The sequence below is a fragment of the Silurus aristotelis genome (genome assembly GCF_946808225.1).
Source record: "Silurus aristotelis genome assembly, chromosome: 2".
NCBI lineage: Eukaryota > Metazoa > Chordata > Actinopteri > Siluriformes > Siluridae > Silurus > Silurus aristotelis.
In genome coordinates, this window is record NC_139575.1 from 2,978,851 (window position 1) to 2,999,486 (window position 20,636).

The 20,636-nt window shown below is 43.3% G+C and overlaps 2 protein-coding genes across 4 annotated transcripts in view; both read left to right on the plus strand.

The window, feature by feature from the left end:
- The window catches only part of rp2 (RP2 activator of ARL3 GTPase), an 8,661-nt gene extending 6,456 nt beyond the window's left edge, over window positions 1–2,205 (plus strand). Inside the window, exons 4-5 of the mRNA XM_083563820.1 lie at window positions 513–598; window positions 1,015–2,205. Of these exons, the coding sequence (XP_083419946.1) occupies window positions 513–598; window positions 1,015–1,098 (170 nt within the window). The 3' untranslated portion in view covers window positions 1,099–2,205. The remainder of the gene's footprint in view (window positions 1–512; window positions 599–1,014) is intronic.
- Window positions 2,206–4,566: 2,361 nt separating this feature from the next.
- jade3 (jade family PHD finger 3) lies at window positions 4,567–19,491 on the plus strand. 3 transcript variants are annotated; one of them, XR_014536978.1, is made up of 13 exons: window positions 4,567–7,128; window positions 8,270–9,801; window positions 11,933–11,992; window positions 12,068–12,147; window positions 12,272–12,429; window positions 12,531–12,721; window positions 12,806–13,017; window positions 14,118–14,285; window positions 14,384–14,500; window positions 14,582–15,040; window positions 15,124–15,241; window positions 15,617–18,194; window positions 18,482–19,491. XR_014536978.1 is itself a non-coding variant. In XM_083562973.1 (13 exons), the coding sequence occupies exons 4-13, from the start codon at window positions 11,944–11,946 to the stop codon at window positions 16,399–16,401; spliced, it is 2,337 nt and encodes a 778-aa protein (XP_083419099.1). In that variant the 5' UTR covers window positions 4,666–6,830; window positions 7,417–7,499; window positions 8,346–9,801; window positions 11,933–11,943; the 3' UTR covers window positions 16,402–18,078. The 3 variants fall into 3 exon arrangements, 1 of the variants encoding a protein (XP_083419099.1); XM_083562973.1 differs by lacking the exon at window positions 18,482–19,491 and adding an exon at window positions 7,417–7,499 and having other exon boundaries at window positions 4,666–6,830; window positions 8,346–9,801; window positions 15,617–18,078; XR_014536979.1 differs by having other exon boundaries at window positions 4,698–4,969; window positions 9,733–9,801.
- The last annotated feature ends 1,145 nt before the right edge of the window (window positions 19,492–20,636 follow it).

The window sequence follows — 20,636 nt, forward strand, 5'->3', positions numbered from 1 at the left end:
CCGCAATACGGTCATGTATTCGAGATTAAATTTTAAGCCGTGAGTCTTTAACCCTGCGACACTCAGAGAAACAGGAAGTCCGAGGTTTCAGCTCATGATCACATACAGTTTGAGTCATCGAGCTACAGGACAAAGGGCTGGTCAAGTTTCGTGCGCTGGCGGCTAAATATATCGTCTCGCATCATCGAGACCGAATTCTCGAATCCGATTGGTCGGAAGGGACGAGTTGTTTTTATATACATCAGACGGCGTACTTTATAGTTTCTATAGTAACTGTTCACACACAGCAGATCTGCGTGATGAGTCGTGTTCTCACCCTTTGCTGCGTCTCGGAGAACACCCACCTTCATAATTCAGTGTGCCAAAAGATCTATAAACCTTTCTCACAAACACACACACACACACACAGGGGGCGTTATTTTTTTGTGTCAGACTGTTGCTTAAACATGACTATTGTGTTTCCTGTTGTGGTGTAACGGTGTGTGTGTGTGTGTGTGTGCGTGCTCACGAAGGTCCCGTCGTGGCTCTCGAGCTGAACGGAGACGGTGTGGTGGAAGCCTGCAGGATCATCGCTAACGAGATGTTCAAAGGAACGAAGGTAACTACTTAACGTATAATACGCGAATAAACATCCCAGCGCCCTGTGATGTCATCAACAAGCGCCGCATGCTTTTTTTTTATAATAAACCCTATGGAACCAAAAGTATTGGGACACCCGGCTGACTTTTCCCAGATGTATGTTGTTGTTCTTTGAAATTTTTCAACAAAGTCGGAGTCTCCAAGCTTTTTCATAAAACCTCGTATATATTTATTTATAAAATGGTTACACTGCTGCAGAATAAACGCCAACTCGTCAATAATCACTCGGATGCATTATATTTGGAAGGAGTCTCCTGTTCTAGGTGCATTGTGAAGCCTCTAATCTGTGAAGTAACCCTAAATGGATAATGCTTTCTCTTTATATTTTAAATCAGTGTTTATTTCAGTGTGTGTTTTTGCTCTTTTTGTTTACAGGTGTTCGTTTCTGAGAGCAAAACTTCCGCATCGCAGGACGTCGAGAACTTTTTCAACTTTGCTGATATGCAGCTGGGACTGTGACCCCGCCCCCGGAACCAACGAACACGCCCCCTCCCCCTCCTTCACCCCCCCCCCTTCACACACTTTCCCCCCCCCCATGTTTGTTCGATGATACAGACTGAAAATGGTCGAGTCGCGAACGTGACCACGCAGTGACCATGCGTGACCACGTCTTCAAAGGTTGGTTTAAACCGGCGGTTCTCAGTAATGGATTCCGGGGACCTCCTGGGGTCAGGATGGTTTAGATCACAAATGAAAGTGATGAAAATGAAAGTGATGAGTTTATTATTTATTGAATATTTTCAGTAGCTCTACTGTAGGTATTGGTCCAGAATGAAAATCAAACCCAGAAATTTTTTTTTTTTTTTTTTCCGGCATTTATTTTACACATAAAATAATAAAACATTATTATTCGGTGTGTTTTCAAGGTTTAAAGCGGCCCAGCGCATGTCTGATTCACTTTCCGACAATCCCATAAACCTGACCCGACTAAAGACGACGATTTAAAACATCACAATGTCTCCTTAACAACAAGATGATTGAAAACCCCTCGGCTTAAACCCCTGTATCGTGTTGTATTTAACCGTCACTGCTGCTAAATTGTAGATTCTGTGTGTTTATTCTGCAGGTTCACAAAGTCACAACCTTCTTGAATTTTGTAACACACTGGGGGTGTGTGTGTGTGGGGGGGGGGGGGTTCCCATGCTGGAAATAAGTTCGATATTTGTCTGTATTTGCAGCTCTTCGATCTTTTTAATTTTTTTTTAAAGATAATCCTTTTTTTTTTTTTTTTTTTTTTGATGCTGGATACTGTTTATTCTTTTTTTTGCTTGGACACTTTATTCACTAAATTTGCTGTAAGGATAAATCATCCGAGTTATTTATAGAACTGAATATCTAAAGCTGTTGTGTGTTGCCAATCAGCTGGACGTGAATGTACTGCTCTGTAAAGCTGTGTCTTTTCCATCTTCTCTTTTATACATTTTACTGCTGTGACCAAAATCAGCTCATTTTGTACAGAGAAAAAAAAAAGATTGTAGTATTTTATTGGTACTTGTTTGTATGAGCCAGTTTTGTAGAAATGAATGTACACTGTGATTCATCAAAATATAGAGTTTTATTACTGTATGATGTGGTGTTATGGTTATTATTATTAGTATTATTATTATACCAGAATATAACATCAAAAGTTTGTGGACACCTGAGCATGAGATTGGTATGTCCCTTTTTCCTTTTTTTTGTTTTTTTAATCTCATTACACATTTTGTCTCATTTGCTCTTATAATACGCTCCATTCTTCTGGGAAGATGTTGCACTTGATTGTGTGGAGACTCTTTCAGCCACAAGGATTAGTAAAGTCAGGTACTGATGAAGGTGAGGAGGTGAGGAGGACTGGGGTCCAGTCAGCAATCGCATTCCTTTATGTTCATGAGCGTTAGAGGTGGATAGCATGAGTTCGCCCACTCCAGCCCAGATCTTTGTGGAGCTGGCTCTGTGCACTGGGGTATTGTCATGCTGAAACAGGTTTGGGGCTCCTAGGTCAAGTTCTACTGCATCTAAAGACGTCCTGTACAAGTGTGTGCCTTCAACATCAGGGTAACAGTTTGGCGAAAAGTGGAAAATTTGGGTGGCCCAATACTTTGGGTCTTGTGGTGTATTTAAAAACACACAGTTTGATTAAGGAAAAAACACTGAGATTGTGTGTGTGTGTGTGTGTGTGTGTGTGTGTGTGTGTGTGTGTGTGTGTGTGTGTGTGTGTGTGTGTGTGTGTGAAGTAAGTTTAATGGAAAAAAAGTGTGTGTGTGAACTAGAAGTTTGATGGAAAAGAAGTAGGTTTGAAGTGTGTGAGGCAATGGGGAGTTTGATGGAAAAGAAACTGGTTTGAAGGACGTGTGTGTGTGTGTGTGTACGTGGGAGAGAGAGAGAACGGGGAGTTTGATGGAAAAGAAACTGGTTTGAAGGACGTGTGTGTGTGTGTACGTGGGAGAGAGAGAACGGGGAGTTTGATGGAAAAGAAACTGGTTTGAAGGACGTGTGTGTGTGTGTGTACGTGGGAGAGAGAGAACGGGGAGTTTGATGGAAAAGAAACTGGTTTGAAGGACGTGTGTGTGTGTGTACGTGGGAGAGAGAACGGGGAGTTTGATGGAAAAGAAACTGGTTTGAAGGACGTGTGTGTGTGTGTGTGTACGTGGGAGAGAGAGAACGGGGAGTTTGATGGAAAATAAACTAATTTTTACTGTGTGTGTAAACAGGGTGCTTGATGTAAAAGAAACTGGTTCGGAGAGTGTTCGTGTGTGAACGGGGAGTTTGATCAGAACCAGGTTTATTGGCCAAGTGTGTTGACACACAAGGAATTTGTTTCCAGCTGTTAGTGACTCTCAAAATACAGACATAAATAACACTATACATTCAGCCTAGACTATACGAGACTAAACACGATATAGACAGTATGAGTGTTAAATAGAGATACAGGTTATATGACAGATCAGTGATGTATATAAAGTGAGTGTATGGAAGTGAAAATGACAGTATTTAGGACTTTATACAAAATACAGCAGCAATAGTGTGTGTTACATATACGGATGATGTGATGACTGACAGTTCTGAGTGCAGTGCTTATAGAGATGATATGAAGCAGGGAATATATTTATGGTGAGATGTTAATGAGGCTGATTGCCTGGGGGAAGAAACGGTTCCTGTGTCTGACAGTTTTGGTGAACAGAGTTCTGTAGCTCTGTAGTGTTCAGGGTGTGAAGGGTCATTAATGATTTTTTAATGGAAAAAAAAAAAATGTGTGTGAGAGAGAGAGAATGGGGACTTTGTTTGAGGGGGAAAAAACTGTTTTGGCGTGTGTGAGAACTGGGAGTTTGACAACAAAATACTGATTCGGTGTGTGTAAACATGGGGGAGGGGGGGGATTAATAAAAATAAACTGTTTTGGAGTGTGTGTGAATGGGGAGTTTGGAGACAGAGTGTGACAGAAAAAGAGAAAAGTGTGAGAGAGAGAGAGAGAGAGAGTGAGAGAGAGATAGTGAGTGAGTGTGTGTGTGTGTGAGAGAGTGTGTGTGTGTGAAAAAGAGAGAGTGTGTGTGAGAAAGTGTGTGTTTGTGTGAGAGAGTGAGTAAGAAAGAGAGAGAGTGTGTGTGTGTGAGTGAGTAAGTAAGTGTGTGAGTGAGAGTGTGAGAGTAAGAGAGAGAGAGCGTGTGTGTGAGTGTGAGAGAGAGTGTGTGTGTGAGAGAAAGTGTGTGTTTGTGTGAGAGAGTGAGAGAGTGAGTGAGTGAGTAAGTAAGTGTGTGAGTGAGAGTGTGAGTAAGAGAGAGAGCGTGTGTGAGAGAGAGTGAGAGTGAGTGAGTAAGTGTGTGAGAAAGAGTGAGAGTGTGTGAGTAAGAGAGAGTGTGTGTGTGAGAAAGTGTGTGTTTGTGTGAGAGTGAGTAAGAAAGAGAGAGAGAGTGTGTGTGTGAGTAAGTAAGTGTGTGAGAAAGAGTGAGAGTGTGTGAGTAAGAGAGAGAGAGTGTGTGTGTGTGTGTGAGAAAGTGTGTGTTTGTGTGAGAGAGTGAGAGTGTGTGTGTGTGAGTAAGTAAGTGTGTGAGAAAGAGTGAGAGTGTGTGCGAAAATGGTAAACTGTAATACAAAAGCCTCGTTCCCAAACCCCTTTCCTAATAACGCAGGCCAGCATGTCCATGGAAGAGGCGGAGTTTAGGACCCCGCGGCCCAGCCTGTACAATAGTGCTGTTGTGTGGTGGTGGAGGAATGAAGACTGCAGCTTTTTTCCGCGTATTGACGCTGTACAACTGAACCCATCTGAACCACACACAAGGATTTGGACGTCTGGACGCGACCAGAACTATTCGGAATTCGTGCTGAGTTCATCCGAGCTGCTTTAGGGGTAAAGGTAAGACTCCGGTGTATGAACAATACTGCTTGTGTTTTCCCTGCGCTCTGAGGCTGCCCCAGGCCCCAGTGCGCACTGCTCCACTTCCCGTAGGCGTTAAACACACAAATTGAGTTTAAAAACACAACAAGAAGCATATTTGTATAAAATAGAACTATAATGCTGACAATGTTCTTAGAGACTGAAATATCCCCCTCTTTATCCAGGCGGTAGCTGTCTCTCGGGTCGGGCGGCTCGAGTTTGGCGCCAAGGCCGTATCAAATCCCGCGCTAGCATTAGCATACGACTTAGCATTCAACCCGAATTCCCCTTGTCGGCATTATTTTGTATGTGAACACTAACGCGGAACTTTGCCGTCTTTGTTTCATTCATTTTTTAATCGCACGGATTAGAAAATACGCTTCCAAGCATCCAGAGACAAGCGTACATGAAAGGGATTTCACACTGACCTGGCAACCCGGGTTCAAGATGGCGCCTGCCTCTGTCACGCTTCTTACACACAAACTATTCATAAATAAAAGCGACATACACGCACAACGTGGCCTCGTTTAACATTTTACCTATTAAACACCGTTAGATTAAGCATTTCTTTTCTGTTCAAGTCTTTATTTCACTTGAACAAATTAAAACATGTTTGAAAGGCTTTCACGCATGCGCAATAATAATAATAAAAAAAAAACTTATTAGGACATCAATGTTTGATTTGACCCGAAATAAGCAGCTCATTAAAAATAACAAAAACAACTAAAGGAAATCGATTGTAAAGAATTTCAGCCACAGGAACCCTCGGAAACCACGCCCCTTTCTTGAATAGGGGGCGTGGTTACTGCTTTCCCAACAGGGCCTCTGTTTCCGGTGTCTAAGGGTTTCCCCCGTGGAAACAGCGTGTTTTATAGGTTTTTGAGAAACACATGTATGTTACATTAGTGTCTAAGAAACAAACTCGGTTATGTATGAGGATTTCCTTTGACCAAACTAATCTATAAATGTCCAGATGTTTCACTGTATTCTCAGTGAAACATCATCCCTCAGCATGAAGAACATCTTCACACACACACAGAATCCAGACACGTTGTTTCTCCAAACATTCAGCAGAAAAACTTTAGTAAAAACTTGCCAAAGATGTTCTTCACTAGTTGGAGGTTTCTTGTTCATCCCAGAGCAGTTCAGTAGGATTCAGGTGTGGTAACTGAGCAGGTGGTTCCATGATGGATATCACTCCAGACGTCTGTCTGCTGTCATCGTCTTGTTGTACGGTGAAGTCGGTTCCAATGAGCCGCAGTCCAGACGGAATTGTTGTGTTGAAGTATGGAATGGTTGCCATGTTGGTTCCTTTCACTTTCTGGAACGTTCCCTGTTCCAAAACGACCCCAAACTATTCATCTTCCACCTCCATGTGTGATTATGGAAGTGAGGGGGTCTGATCTCATCTTCTCTCCTGTTCTTCTTCATGCACAATTTTTTTAGGTAGAAGGAAGATTAATTTTCACTCCACAGAACTTTCTCATTGACTGTCCCGTTCTTGCATGTGACTCAAAAACAGTAAAGACTGCTTAAGGATGTTAAAGTGATTATATTCCTTTCTCAAGCACTCCTATATTTTTTGTAATATAATTATTTATATTACTTTCTGTAAAAATGTCTTTTTGAAGCTGGATGTGTGCCCACTCCTTTGATTGACATGTTACTTCGTTGTATAATACATATGTTTTTTTTTTCACACAACCTTCTCCATCTTGTAAACCTTTCCTTTTGTTTTCGTGCTGTCTATCGTCGTGGCAACGCTGTTGTTTTCTTGTCGACAACGCAGACGCCGTGACGCAGACTGACAACAAAGAACACGCCAAGAGAACTCTACAGGGTACAGGGTTGCAGCTACAGGGTACAGGGTTGCAGCTACAGGTACAGGGTTGCAGCTACAGGGTACAGGGTTGCAGCTACAGGTACAGGGTTGCAGCTACAGGGTACAGGGTTGCAGCTACAGGGTACAGGGTTGCAGCTACAGGGTACAGGGTTGCAGCTACAGGGTACAGGGTTGCAGCTACAGGGTACAGGGTTTTTAAGCTACAGGTACAGGGTTTTTAAGCTACAGGTACAGGGTTTTTAAGCTACAGGTACAGGGTTTTTAAGCTACAGGTACAGGGTTTTTAAGCTACAGGGTACAGGGTTTTTAAGCTACAGGGTACAGGGTTTTTAAGCTACAGGGTACAGGGTTTTTAAGCTACAGGGTACAGGGTTTTTAAGCTACAGGGTACAGGGTTTTTAAGCTACAGGGTACAGGGTTTTTAAGCTACAGGGTACAGGGTTTTAAAGCTACAGGGTTTTAAAGCTACAGGGTTTTAAAGCTACAGGGTTTTAAAGCTACAGGGTTTTAAAGCTACAGGGTTTTAAAGCTACAGGGTTTTAAAGCTACAGGGTTTTAAAGCTACAGGGTTTTAAAGCTACAGGGTACAGGGTTTTAAAGCTACAGGTACAGGGTTTTAAAGCTACAGGGTTTTAAAGCTACAGGTACAGGGTTTTAAAGCTACAGGTACAGGGTTTTAAAGCTACAGGGTTTTAAAGCTACAGGTACAGGGTTTTAAAGCTACAGGGTACAGGGTTTTAAAGCTACAGGGTACAGGGTTTTAAAGCTACAGGTACAGGGTTTTAAAGCTACAGGTACAGGGTTTTAAAGCTACAGGGTTTTAAAGCTACAGGGTACAGGGTTTTAAAGCTACAGGTACAGGGTTTTAAAGCTACAGGTACAGGGTTTTAAAGGTACAGGGTTTTAAAGGTACAGGGTTTTAAAGCTACAGGGTACAGGGTTTTAAAGCTACAGGGTACAGGGTTTTAAAGCTACAGGTACAGGGTTTTAAAGCTACAGGTACAGGGTTTTAAAGCTACAGGGTACAGGGTTTTAAAGCTACAGGTACAGGGTTTTAAAGCTACAGGTACAGGGTTTTAAAGCTACAGGTACAGGGTTTTAAAGCTACAGGGTACAGGGTTTTAAAGCTACAGGGTTTTAAAGCTACAGGGTTTTAAAGCTACAGGGTTTTAAAGCTACAGGTACAGGGTTTTAAAGCTACAGGGTTTTAAAGCTACAGGGTTTTAAAGCTACAGGGTTTTAAAGCTACAGGTACAGGGTTTTAAAGCTACAGGTACAGGGTTTTAAAGCTACAGGGTACAGGGTTTTAAAGCTACAGGGTTTTAAAGCTACAGGGTTTTAAAGCTACAGGGTTTTAAAGCTACAGGTACAGGGTTTTAAAGCTACAGGGTTTTAAAGCTACAGGGTTTTAAAGCTACAGGGTTTTAAAGCTACAGGTACAGGGTTTTAAAGCTACAGGTACAGGGTTTTAAAGCTACAGGGTTTTAAAGCTACAGGGTTTTAAAGCTACAGGTACAGGGTTTTAAAGCTACAGGTACAGGGTTTTAAAGCTACAGGGTTTTAAAGCTACAGGTACAGGAGTTCATATGTAGGAATTAAGTGGGTGGATGGATGGATGGATGGATGGATAGATCGATTGATCGATCCCTGATTACATGTGACTTGTGAATGCTGGATGTCCTGTGGCTTTGGTAGTGTTAGACAGCATGAGTACAGGAGGGAGAATGACAGAAACCACCTGTGGGATTTTCTTCTCCTTTACTGTTATTCTCAGGGTTTTAATCACGTGTGTCGAAGCAGATGTTGTGTGTTACTTTTGCTTGGTTTGAAATGAGTAAAGGGGTTTATTCCGCTCAAAAAGTCCATAAAATCTGTTCCACTGGTTCTGTGCTGGAAGAAAGAGAGACGGGCAAAAGTTTACCAAGCGGTTTTCTTTATTTACTTTAATTTTTTAACACCAGCGCTTTCCTATCCTTTACTCACACCGGGGCTTCACCCACACACACACGCACACACATGTTCCTCCGGCGTCCTGCCCGTCTCACTCGAGGATCGGCCCACCTTCATCCGGCGTCCTGCCCGTCTCACTCGCCTATCGGCCCGCTTTCCCTGTCTAGCACCCGCCCAAGTGTATATATAGTATTTACACTATAATTGTATTTACACTAAAGGGACGTGGTTCTTCCTCAAACGATTACCACAAAGTAGCTCCATGAAGATCTGCTTTCCAGGGTTTGGAGTGCAAGATCTCCTGCCATAGAGCTCCAAACCCTAGTGAACATTAATCAATGTGAAAGCTGACTGTACCTCACCTTCTCACCTACATCAGTACCTGACTTTATTAATACCCTTGTGGGTAAATAAATCTCCACAAAATCTAGTGGAACATCTTCTCAGAAGAGGGGAGATTATTATAAAGTTATTCCAGTTCTGTCTGGAGTAAAACAGCTACTGTAGTGATTTCCTAAAGACCTGACTGAGATCCATGGAGACGTTTTGCGTGTGGTGGAACTTCTGTGGTGAATACAGAGGTTTTGATCAACATGTCGAGGTGGAAAGATGAAAGGCAGAGGTGAACGGAGAAAAAGAAAGAACAAACAGAGGGGGAGAAAGAAGGAAGTGAGGAAGAGAAGAAAAAAATGGAGGAAATAAAGAAAGAGGCAAAGAAGTCAGAACGAGAAGGAGGTGAAAAAGAGGTAGAAAGATTAGAGAGCAAGAATAAGGAGAGAAGTAGAAAGGGGGGGGGGGGTAAAGAAAGGTGGAGAGAAGGAAAAAAAGAAGAGAAAGAAAGGAAAAAAAAAATTGTGGTATTGATGCCTCTGTCCTTTTATCCCTTTTATCTTTTCATCCCTCTATCCCTCTCTCCTGATTCACCTCTTCTTGTGTGTTTCTCTCGCAGGAACAAGGTTTGGATGAGGGACACAGGCTGAGAGAAAACACTAGCTCGCTCTATGACTTAAAATTTATGGTAAAAAAAAAAGTCTGTCTCGCTCTCTCTTTATATATACAGTGAGGAAAATAAGTATTTGAACACGCTGCTATTTTGCAAGTTCTCCCACTTAGAAATCATGAAGGGTCTGAAATTGTCATCGTAGCTGCATGTCCACTGTGAGAGACATAATCTAAAAAAAAAATCCAGAAATCACAATATATGATTTTTAAACTATTTATTTGTATGATACAGCTGCAAATAAGTATTTGAACACCTGTCTATCAGCTAGAATTCTGACACTCAAAGACCTGTTAGTCTGCCTTTAAAATGTCCACCTCCACTACATTTATTATCCTAAATTAGATGCACCTGTTTGAGGTCGTTAGCTGCATAAAGACACCTGTCCACCCCATACAATCAGTAAGAATCCAACTACTAACATGGCCAAGACCAAAGAGCTGTCCAAAGACACTAGAGACAAACTTGTACACCTCCACAAGGCTGGAAAGGGCTACGGGGAAATTGCCAAGCAGCTTGGTGAAAAAAGGTCCACTGTTGGAGCAATCATTAGAAAATGGAAGAAGCTAAACATGACTGTCAATCTCCCTCGGACTGGGGCTCCATGCAAGATCTCACCTCGTGGGGTCTCAATGATCCTAAGGAAGGTGAGAAATCAGCCCAGAACTAAACGGGAGGAGCTGGTCAATGACCTGAAAAGAGCTGGGACCACCGTTTCCAAGGTTACTGTTGGTAATACACTAAGACGTCATGGTTTGAAATCATGCATGGCACGGAAGGTTCCCCTGCTTAAACCAGCACATGTCCAGGCACGTCTTAAGTTTGCCAATGACCATTTGGATGATCCAGAGGAGTCATGGGAGAAAGTCATGTGGTCAGATGAGACCAAAATAGAACTTTTGGGTCATAATTCCACTAAACGTGTTTGGAGGAAGAAGAATGATGAGTACCATCCCAAGAACACCATCCCTACTGTGAAGCATGGGGGTGGTAGCATCATGCTTTGGGGGTGTTTTTCTGCACATGGGACAGGGCGACTGCACTGTATTAAGGAGAGGATGACTGGGGCCATGTATTGCGAGATTTTGGGGAACAACCTCCTTCCCTCAGTTAGAGCATTGAAGATGGGTCGAGGCTGGGTCTTCCAACATGACAATGACCCGAAGCACACAGCCAGGATAACCAAGGAGTGGCTCTGTAAGAAGCATATCAAGGTTCTGGCGTGGCCTAGCCAGTCTCCAGACCTAAACCCAATAGAGAATCTTTGGAGGGAGCTCAAACTCCGTGTTTCTCAGCGACAGGCCAGAAACCTGACTGATCTAGAGAAGATCTGTGTGGAGGAGTGGGCCAAAATCCCTCCTGCAGTGTGTGCAAACCTGGTGAAAAACTACCTTTTGGAAACGTTTGACCTCTGTAATTACAAACAAAGGCTCCTGTACCAAATATTAACATTGACTTTCTCAGGTGTTCAAATACTTATTTGCAGCTGTATCATACAAATAAATAGTTTAAAAATCATATATTGTGATTTCTGGATTTTTTTTTTAGATTACGTCTCTCACAGTGGACATGCACCTACGATGACAATTTCAGACCCCTCCATGATTTCTAAGTGGGAGAACTTGCAAAATAGCAGCGTGTTCAAATACTTATTTTCCTCACTGTATATATATTTCTGTCTTTCCTCTCTCTCTATTTGTCTGTCTGTCTGTCTCTTCTCTGTCTGTTTATCAGCCTGTCTCTCTAGTTTGTCTGCCTGTCTCTCCTCTCTCTTTCCTCTGTCTGTCTGCTTTTCTCTCCTTTAGAGACAGACAGAGAGTCTGTCGTCTGTCTGCTTTATCTGCCTGTCTCTTTTTCTCTTTTTTTCTATCTGGCTCTGTCTGCGTCTTTCTTTCTGTCTTAGTTTCCTTTTCTCTCTCTCTTTTCCCTCTCTCTGCCCGTCTCTCTTTCTATCTCTCTCTGTTCTCTCTTTCTGCTTGTCTCTCTTTTTTTGTCTGTCTGCATTTTTCTGTTTCTTTTAGTTTCTTTCTCTCTTTCTGTGTTTCTCTCTTTTTGTTTGTCTTTCTGTCTCCACCTTTTTCTTTTAGTTTTTAATTTGTACTGTCTCTTTTTGACGACCCCCCCCCCCCCCTCTCTCTCTCTCTTTCAGGATACATCAGGATGAAACGACTCAGGTCTTCAAGCAGTAGTGACAGTTCAGACAATGAGAGTGAGTGTATACACACACACACACACACACACACACAGCTGGATGATCTACTAATGAACTACTCCTCACCTCCAGGTCCTTCAACGTCCTTCTGTAAGACTCCGTATGGCAGTAAAGCAGGAACTCCATCCTCGGCTCAGAAAAAGCCAGCGGAGGTGAGACCTCAGGGAGACCTCGGGGAGACACACTCATGTCCACCCAGGGTATTTCTGCTTCATTCTGACCTCATGTGCTGTTTGTTGTTATGGTTTCGAGGTGATCTGTATGTGTTCCCCACAGGTGTTCAGGAAAGACCTGATCAGTGCCATGAAGCTGCCGGATTCACACCACATCTCTCCTGATGATTATTACTTCCTCGCTGATACCTGGAGGCAGGAGTGGGAGAAAGGAGTGCAGGTCCTGGCTAGTCCTGATACCATTCCTCATCCCTCCATCAGGTCAGTGTCTCTCTCTCGTGCTCTCGCTCTCTCTCTCCGTTTCTTTTTTTATTTGTTTAATTGTGTGTGTTTGTGTAATGAACTGTGTCTATGTGTTGCAGGACCATGGCAGAGAAGCCCAAAGAGGTCCTGTTCTCCAGGCCAAGGAAGTACATCCAGTGCTGGAGTCAGGACTGTACAGAGACCGGATACGTGAACATCAAGGAGCTGGCTGAGGCCATGTGCAGGTACGACCTGGACGACATGGACCTGTACTGGCTGCGACACCTGAACATGGAGCTGCTGCACATGGGTCAGTTTCCTCCCTCATATCTTTCACACACTATTATACATAAATGTAGTCATTAAAGTCACTCAAACATCTGGATTGTTTCAGGAGAAGGGACGGTAGACGAGTTGACCATGGAGCGGACGATGGAGGCTCTTGAACGAAACTGCCATGAAAACATGAACCACGCCATCGAGACAGAGGAAGGACTGGGCATCGAGTACGACGAGGACGTCATCTGTGATGTGTGTCGTTCCCCCGACAGCGAGGAGGGAAACGACATGGTCTTCTGTGACAAGTGCAACATTTGTGTTCATCAGGTCAGAGCTGAAACACACACACACACACACACACACACACACACACACAAACCACTTCTTCAGAGTGTTAAATGTCCCACATTGATAAATAAATAATAGAGTATAAATGCTTTTTCCTGGACTAGAGCTGAATAGATTGGTTGATTGATGAATGGATGGATTTATGTGATCGGCTGGATGAATGGATTGTTTGGAAGGTTGGCTAATTGATTGATGGATGGATTGGATTGAGTCAAGAAGCTTTTATTGTAATTTCAACCATCTATAGTTGATGAAGTATACAGTGAAATGAGACAAAGTTTCTCCAGAACCCCGGTGTCTACATCACACGACACGGAGCTCCATCACACACGACACGGAGCTCCATCACACACGACACGGAGCTCCATCACACACGACACGGAGCTCCATCACACACGACACGGAGCTCCATCACACACGACACGGAGCTCCATCACACACGACACGGAGCTCCATCACACACACACGACACGGAGCTCCATCACACACCACCAGAGAGTGTCAGTTCAGTTCTCTGTGTTGAGGAGCCAGATTGATGGATGGATGGATGGTTGGATTAATTAGAGGGGTTAGGAGATGATGGATGAATCAGATTAATGGATTGTTGGATAGATAGATAAAAGGATGGATTGGTTGACTGAATGATGGATGGATTGTTTGCTGGATTCATGCATTTATAGTTTGCTAGATGGATTAATGGATGGATTGATTGATGCATTGATTGATGGTTTTGTTTGGATGGGTTGACTGATTGATATATTGATTGGAGGGGTTGAATGATGGATTGTTTGCCAAAAAAGATGGATGGATTGACGGATATACGGGGTAATAAGAGTATCACATTTAATAAAAACGTTGAATATTCATTGTTTGCAAAAATTAAAATAAATACAGAGTTTTTCTGCGTTGCTTCATACAGTACGAGAGAGCGGCCTCTAGAGGCGAGTCACTGACAGAACATGCTGTTTTTGTAGTTGTTTAATCGGTCATCGGCAAGTACGATCCAACCTATCTGTCGGTATCAGTCAACTTCTAGACACTAGAGCGGGTTCTGATAAATTTTTGTGCATTAATTCTAGGCTTGTTACGGCATTGTGAAAGTTCCAGACGGAAACTGGCTGTGCAGGACCTGTGTACTGGGCATCAAGCCGCAGTGTATACTGTGTCCTAATAAAGGAGGAGCGATGAAGGCCACGCGAGCCGGGACCAAGTGGGCACACGTCAGCTGCGCTCTCTGGATCCCAGAGGTACGATCGGATTCTAGAAAAATCCACGTAATACATCTTGGGCACTGTAGAGTTCTGATGTTAAACCCTGAAGTCTCGTCGTGTGTGCGTGTGTGTAGGTGAGCATCGCATGTCCAGAGAGGATGGAGCCCATCACTAAACTGTCTCACATTCCGCCCAGCCGCTGGTCTCTCATCTGCAGCCTGTGCAAGATCAAAACCGGGGCCTGCATACAGGTAAGACGTGACGTGACGTCCTGACGACACGTTCCATATCCGATTCTCCTCCTGATTCTCCTCCCTGATTCTTTTCTGCAGTGTTCGGTGAAAAACTGCACCATCCCTTTCCACGTCACCTGCGCCTTCGAACACAACCTGGAGATGAAGACCATCCTGGACGAAGGAGACGAGGTCAAGTTCAAATCCTACTGCCTGAAGCACAGCAAGCCCAAATCGTCCGAACCTGGTCTGAGCCCGGCTCGACACAAAGCACCGACGGAGACGGAGAAGGTGGGCCTGAGAGCGCAGAAGCTCCAAGAGCTGGAGGAAGAGTTCTACAAGCTGGTGCAGCCGGATGAGGTGACGCAGGAGCTCGGGCTGCCGGTCCACCTGCTCGACTTCATCTACCAGTACTGGAAGCTGAAGCGGAAGAGCAGCTTTAACAAAGCCCTCCTGCCTCCTAAAGAAGACGAGGAGAACCTGCTGAAGCAGCCGCAGGAGGACAGCATACACACGCGCATGCGCATGTTCATGCACCTCCGACAAGACCTGGAGAGGGTTAGTGTCTCGTCGTCGCCATTCACCAGAGCCACCAGAGCCTTCGTACAATTTGGATTTTAATTTGGTTTTTGTTTTCACAGGTGAGGAATCTGTGCTACATGGTGAGTCGGAGAGAGAAGCTGAAATTGTCTCAGAGCAAAGTCCAGGAGCAGATCTTCAACCTTCACGTCAAACTCATGAACCAGGAACAAGCTGGAGGTAAGAAGAAAGGGTTTTGTTTTAGCATCGTTATTCTGATTTCGATTCACTTCAATACGATGCAGTGGAAAAAATCTGATGCTCTGCCATTCAATATGGTGCAGAAAATTCCGGTTTATTTCCGTTTTATGAAATAAAATTTCTAACTGATTTCTGATTTCTAACGTGTAGCCTTTTCACGTGCGCACACACGCCTTTTGTAGTGCAAAAAGAAAATAAAACCAGACGTTCTTTTCCTGTTGTGTCTGCAGGAAGTTGCAGCTCTACCTCTGCCATGTTAATCTGTATTCTATGTGACTCTCAGGAGACGCCTATGGAGAGGTGTATAAAGGGGAATTTATTTAATGATATATATATTTTTTTAAATGTCCGCAGAACTTCCGGTGTCCTCCAACGTGGAGAACCTGATCTTCCCACCTCCTCCTCGGATTACCATCAAACTCAAAATCAAAAGCAAAACCAGCACCAAGTCGGGAAACGGGCCGCTTTGCCCGGATAACAGCAGTAACGTGTATGACGTGGGCGGGGCCGGGATGGGGCAGGGCAAACCTCAGCTCCAGCACACCCGAGCGCCCCGGGACGATCGGACCAACGGCGTCGTCCCCGTCACCAAGCCGACGGGGAAACCTCTGGCCCTGCACGCCGCTCTACACGGTCACTCGGCCAAACCCGAGCCGGACCGACCTCACCAGCATTCGCTTAAGTCCAACGGCGTCACGGAGAAACCCGCGGTTCAGAGGAACCCCCCCTGCCTCCTGACTTCGCCCGAACCGGGATCCGGGCCCGAGAAGCATCCGGGGAAAAGTCAAGCGGGCTCGCTTCATAAATCCACAATGGACCAGCTCAGCAGAACGTTAAAAGAAGCCACCGTGAGCTTGGTACGGACTACAGCGGATCTCTGGAGCGCTAACAAAAACGGGCATAAAAACAAAGAACGGACGAACTGCGACGAACGAGCACCAAAGAGCGGCAGAGGGTACCAGGAGAGTGACGGGTACTGCCCCGACCTGGAGCTCAGCGATTCTGAATCCGAAGCCAAAGGCAAGCCGCATAGGAAAGCAGGGAGAGGGTTGAGCGACAGGAGTCCCGCCGGTGCTTACGGATGCGGAGGAACTCGAGGGAACGTTTCTTTAGGTTCCAGAAATAACGTCCAAAGGTGACGAGGTGCAATGTGGGAAACAAAAATCTCCAACCGACTGCTAACATAAAGCACTGCCGCGCACCACGGGCGGGGCGATCCCCGGTTACGCCCGGTCCAAGGCCTGGGAGAGAAAACGTGGCATGGCGGATTTTAGAACGTCCATCGTATCGGAGCTGCCTTATAAACGACAGAAGGACCGTCTCATCTTCAGACCGTCTAGCGGTGTTTCTGTATATATGTCATAAAACGCTTTTAGGTTGTGTACTGTGTGTATATTCGATCGTGCGATGATTTTTCTGCGTCCTCCAAAACATTCTTATGGTTATGCAAATCAATAAAGGCATAAGAACAACACCGAGTCCGATACCCCGGAGCCGTCTCTCTCTCTCTCTCTCTCTCTCTCTCTCTCTCTCTCTCTCTCTCTCTCTCTCTCAGACGTTCGCATGCTTGTCTGATCCATGTGACACGAAAACCCCAGTGTGTCCTGCGAGTAGCCGAAGCTCGGTTTTCCCGTAAGCGTTGTTTTTCAAAGTGTGTGAGATGATTGAGAGTCGATTTAGTTTTATAAACAGTGCTATATTTTCAAAATGAATCTGTCAATGACGTAAAAAACAAAAACAAAAAAAAAACACGTGTTCTGTGCTATAGCACTATGTGGCCACTAGGGTGCGGTGTGGCGCGTGATTTCAGTGTTGGGAGGGAGAGAGAGAGAGAGAGAGAGAAGAGAAAGAGAGAGAGCTCATTGTGTTGCTTTCTCGACCATTTTACTCTATTTTTTAGAAATAAATGAAATATTTGATTCATACGACAAACGTAGATTTAAAGATAAATCGACCAATGTGACGTCTCCATTTGCACAGGCCGTGTCTTCATTGCTTCACATCTCTTTACTGATCTAAATGGGTGTTTTTTTTTTTTTTTTTTTTGTTTAGTTTTTTTTTTCATTCGTATTATTTTCAATATTGTACGTTAATACTGAAGAATCCAAACTATGAAAGAACACTTCTGGAATAATGTAGTAAACAAAAAGGTGTAAAACAACCCAGAATAAATTTTATATTTTCGATTGTCCATTTAGCTTTGATGCAGCGCAGCAAACTCACGACATTCTCTTATCAAATTCACAATGGAGTCACCTGGAATGGTTTTCTCTTGCCTTCTTTAATGTGCTTAGTGCAGAGGAAAGGGTGAGTACAGAGTCAATAGTGCTACAACTATTGTACAAATCCATATTATGGAATGAAACAATAAAAAAAACTGGATCGTAATTTCTTCAAGTAATGATAAAGTCTAAAGAACTGAATCCTAAAATAAATCCAAAACCACCAAATGCTACAATGAAACAGGCTCCCATGAGGACCATCCCAGGAAAAGAAAATCAGCTACCTCTGCTGCACAAGATAAGTTTAGTAGGATTTCCAGATTTTGAAAGCGATTTTTATTAACGCCACTCTGATTTCAACTGACAAGACATATTTTAGAAATCACTGTTTTGAGGAGATTAAGAAGAAACCATTATTTTAAGGAACAAGAAGAATAGATTCGCTTGGGCCAAGAAATGCAAGCATTGAATATTAAATCTGATGAGTAGTAAAAATCCCAAATATATTCTTTGATTAACGTTTTTGTTTTTCATTATTCCACACGTGTTCTTTTAAAGTTTAGATACTTCAGTGTTCATGTACAGTGTTGAAAATAATCAATTAAAGAAAGAGTTGATTTATTGGTAACCTGAATTATATTATTCAGTAATTGAAAGAAGAGAAATTATATCCATTATCATATAATCAAAAATTATGGCGTCAATCGTTAGTGTCGACTCTTATTGGAGACAAATTTTCCACTCAACTGTCATCCTTACAATTGTTTTTTATGTTAATCAAAAATGTATCGCAGATATTTTGCCACAAAAAAAAGAGTCAAATGTGAGCTCAAAAAGTTGACTCATTAGTACACTGAGCCAAACGCATCAGTAAAAATTTGCTTTAATGTCTACATCTTGTGACTTCGATGGCGTGTATTTGTCCCAGATTGAACCAGAAGAGACGACGTACAACCCAATGACTTATTGGCTTCCTAAAATTAACTCCAATCTCAAGACTTGTTCATAAAGTCATTATTGAATGGAAACATTTTCAAAGGCTTTTTTTTTTCTCAGTAGGAATTTTTTTTAATAATTCTCTATTGATGAGCCAAAAAAGTCGACACTCATTGATACAAGCAAACGACCCATCTACCGGCTCACTACATGAGTTTTTATACCGATATTTGTTACTCTATTCTCAGGGGTTCCAAAAATTATATCATTGCATAATTTTCGCAAGTAAACTGAGTCATCTGTGAGCCGAAATAGTCGACTCGCAGTATTAATCAGAATCTAAACAGTACTTGTTTTTCACGTCTCGTGACCGCGTCCTCTGTCCCATCGATTTTTATAAAAAGTCTCCCAAAAAAATTCTGGTATCCTGTTTTTTTTTTGTTTTTGTTTTTTACAGAAGCCCTCACCTCATTTGCATAAACTCATTTGCATCCGATTTAAATTTATTGAGTTCTGGTTTTCTCCATGCAGTGCACAAGATAAAAAAAAAAAAAAAAACGTGGCAGATCTCCGGGGAATAACACGTAGGGAAGTGAAGTTAAAACCGCAACCGCCACCATGTTTCTGAGAAATTTGCATAATTCGCATATTGTTTTATGGTTTTATCAGATGCCCTTATCCATTAAATTGATCTCATTCGTACAACTGAGCCGTTAAGGGTTAAGGCCTTTGCTCAAGGAAGCATAGTGGTGGTGGGATTAAAACTCATGACCTTCTGAGCAAAACTTCATCTTATCACCTTCCTCGCTTATAGACGAGGTTTATGAGAAACCTGGAGCCAATCCTACCTGGTCATTTCCTCTTGTTTGTAGCTTGAAACGGTGTCTCTTGACTTTCTTCCAGGAATCTCCTCCTCCTCCTCATGTATGTACCGTGTGCTACTGCAGGTCATCGAGAACACTGTAACCGTGTGCATGACCGATGCATCACCTTCTTTCTTACCTGAAGATATATATTGAGATGGACATTTTTTTAAGGCACCGCCTCTTGCAATAAACTTTGAAATTCAAACCGGTTTGTGTTGTTGTTGTTGTTGTTGTTGTTGTTGTTGTTGTTGTCGTCGCTTCTTTCCACAATGCATTAACATACCACCAACCTACACTTCATTGTAGACCACTAGCAGTTACATTACAGCACATCTACGCTGTTCAGGAACGGTCTGAGGAACAGGACAAAACTAAATTCAAGGTGCAGACGTGGTCTCCAAATTCCCCAGATCTCGCTCTGATCACGTGTTTCCAGGACGTGCCAAACAAGTCTGATCCATAGAAGTTCTACCTGACAACTTACAGGAGGGTCTTTAAGGATCTGCTGCTCAGGTCATTGGGTCACCACAGCACACTTTCAGAGGTCCTGTGGAGTCCAGGCTTTGACAAGACTCTCCCAGTTTAAGTGCAGATTAAAAACATATCTTTTTAGCAAAGCCTACACATAACACACATCACACACATCACATCACAACCTTGTGCTCCAGAACATCTGATCACATGCACATTATCAACTTGTGCTGTTAATATCATGAACAGCAGCTACGCTAATTCCTCTCCACTGCTTCTCTTTCTCTCCCCATCCCGAGGCATCCTGAGGTTTGGCCAGCTCCAGTCACGTCCCACCTCGTGAAGATTATGGACCTATGGATGATCATGGAGAAGTAGATGCCGAGTGTTTAAAGGCCCTGGCATGGAGAAGCTGATGCTGGATCTATGATGATCACAAATTGTTCTGTATTGTTGAAAGATTTATGACCAAACTTTTGATGTCACCCATATGAGGATGGGTTCCCCTTTGAGTCTGGTTCCTCTCAAGGTTTCTTCCTCATATCATCTAAGGGAGTTTTTCCTTGCCACTGTCGCCACGGCTGCTCATCAGGGACAAACGCACACCATTCACCTTCACTGTTGTTTTCTGTAAAGCTGCTTTGAGACAATGTCTGTTGTGAAAAGCGCTTTACAAATAAACTTGACTTGACTTGACTTGACTTGACAAGTCAGAGGTGTTTCCACTGATCCCTCAATCTTCTATTACTGTACCACAGATCTCTCCATCCTCTATTACTTATCTGATGATCTCTCCAACCTATATCACTTCTTTTATGATCTCTCCATCCTCTATTCTTTAATGATCTTTCCATCCTCTGCAACTGCACCACAGATCCT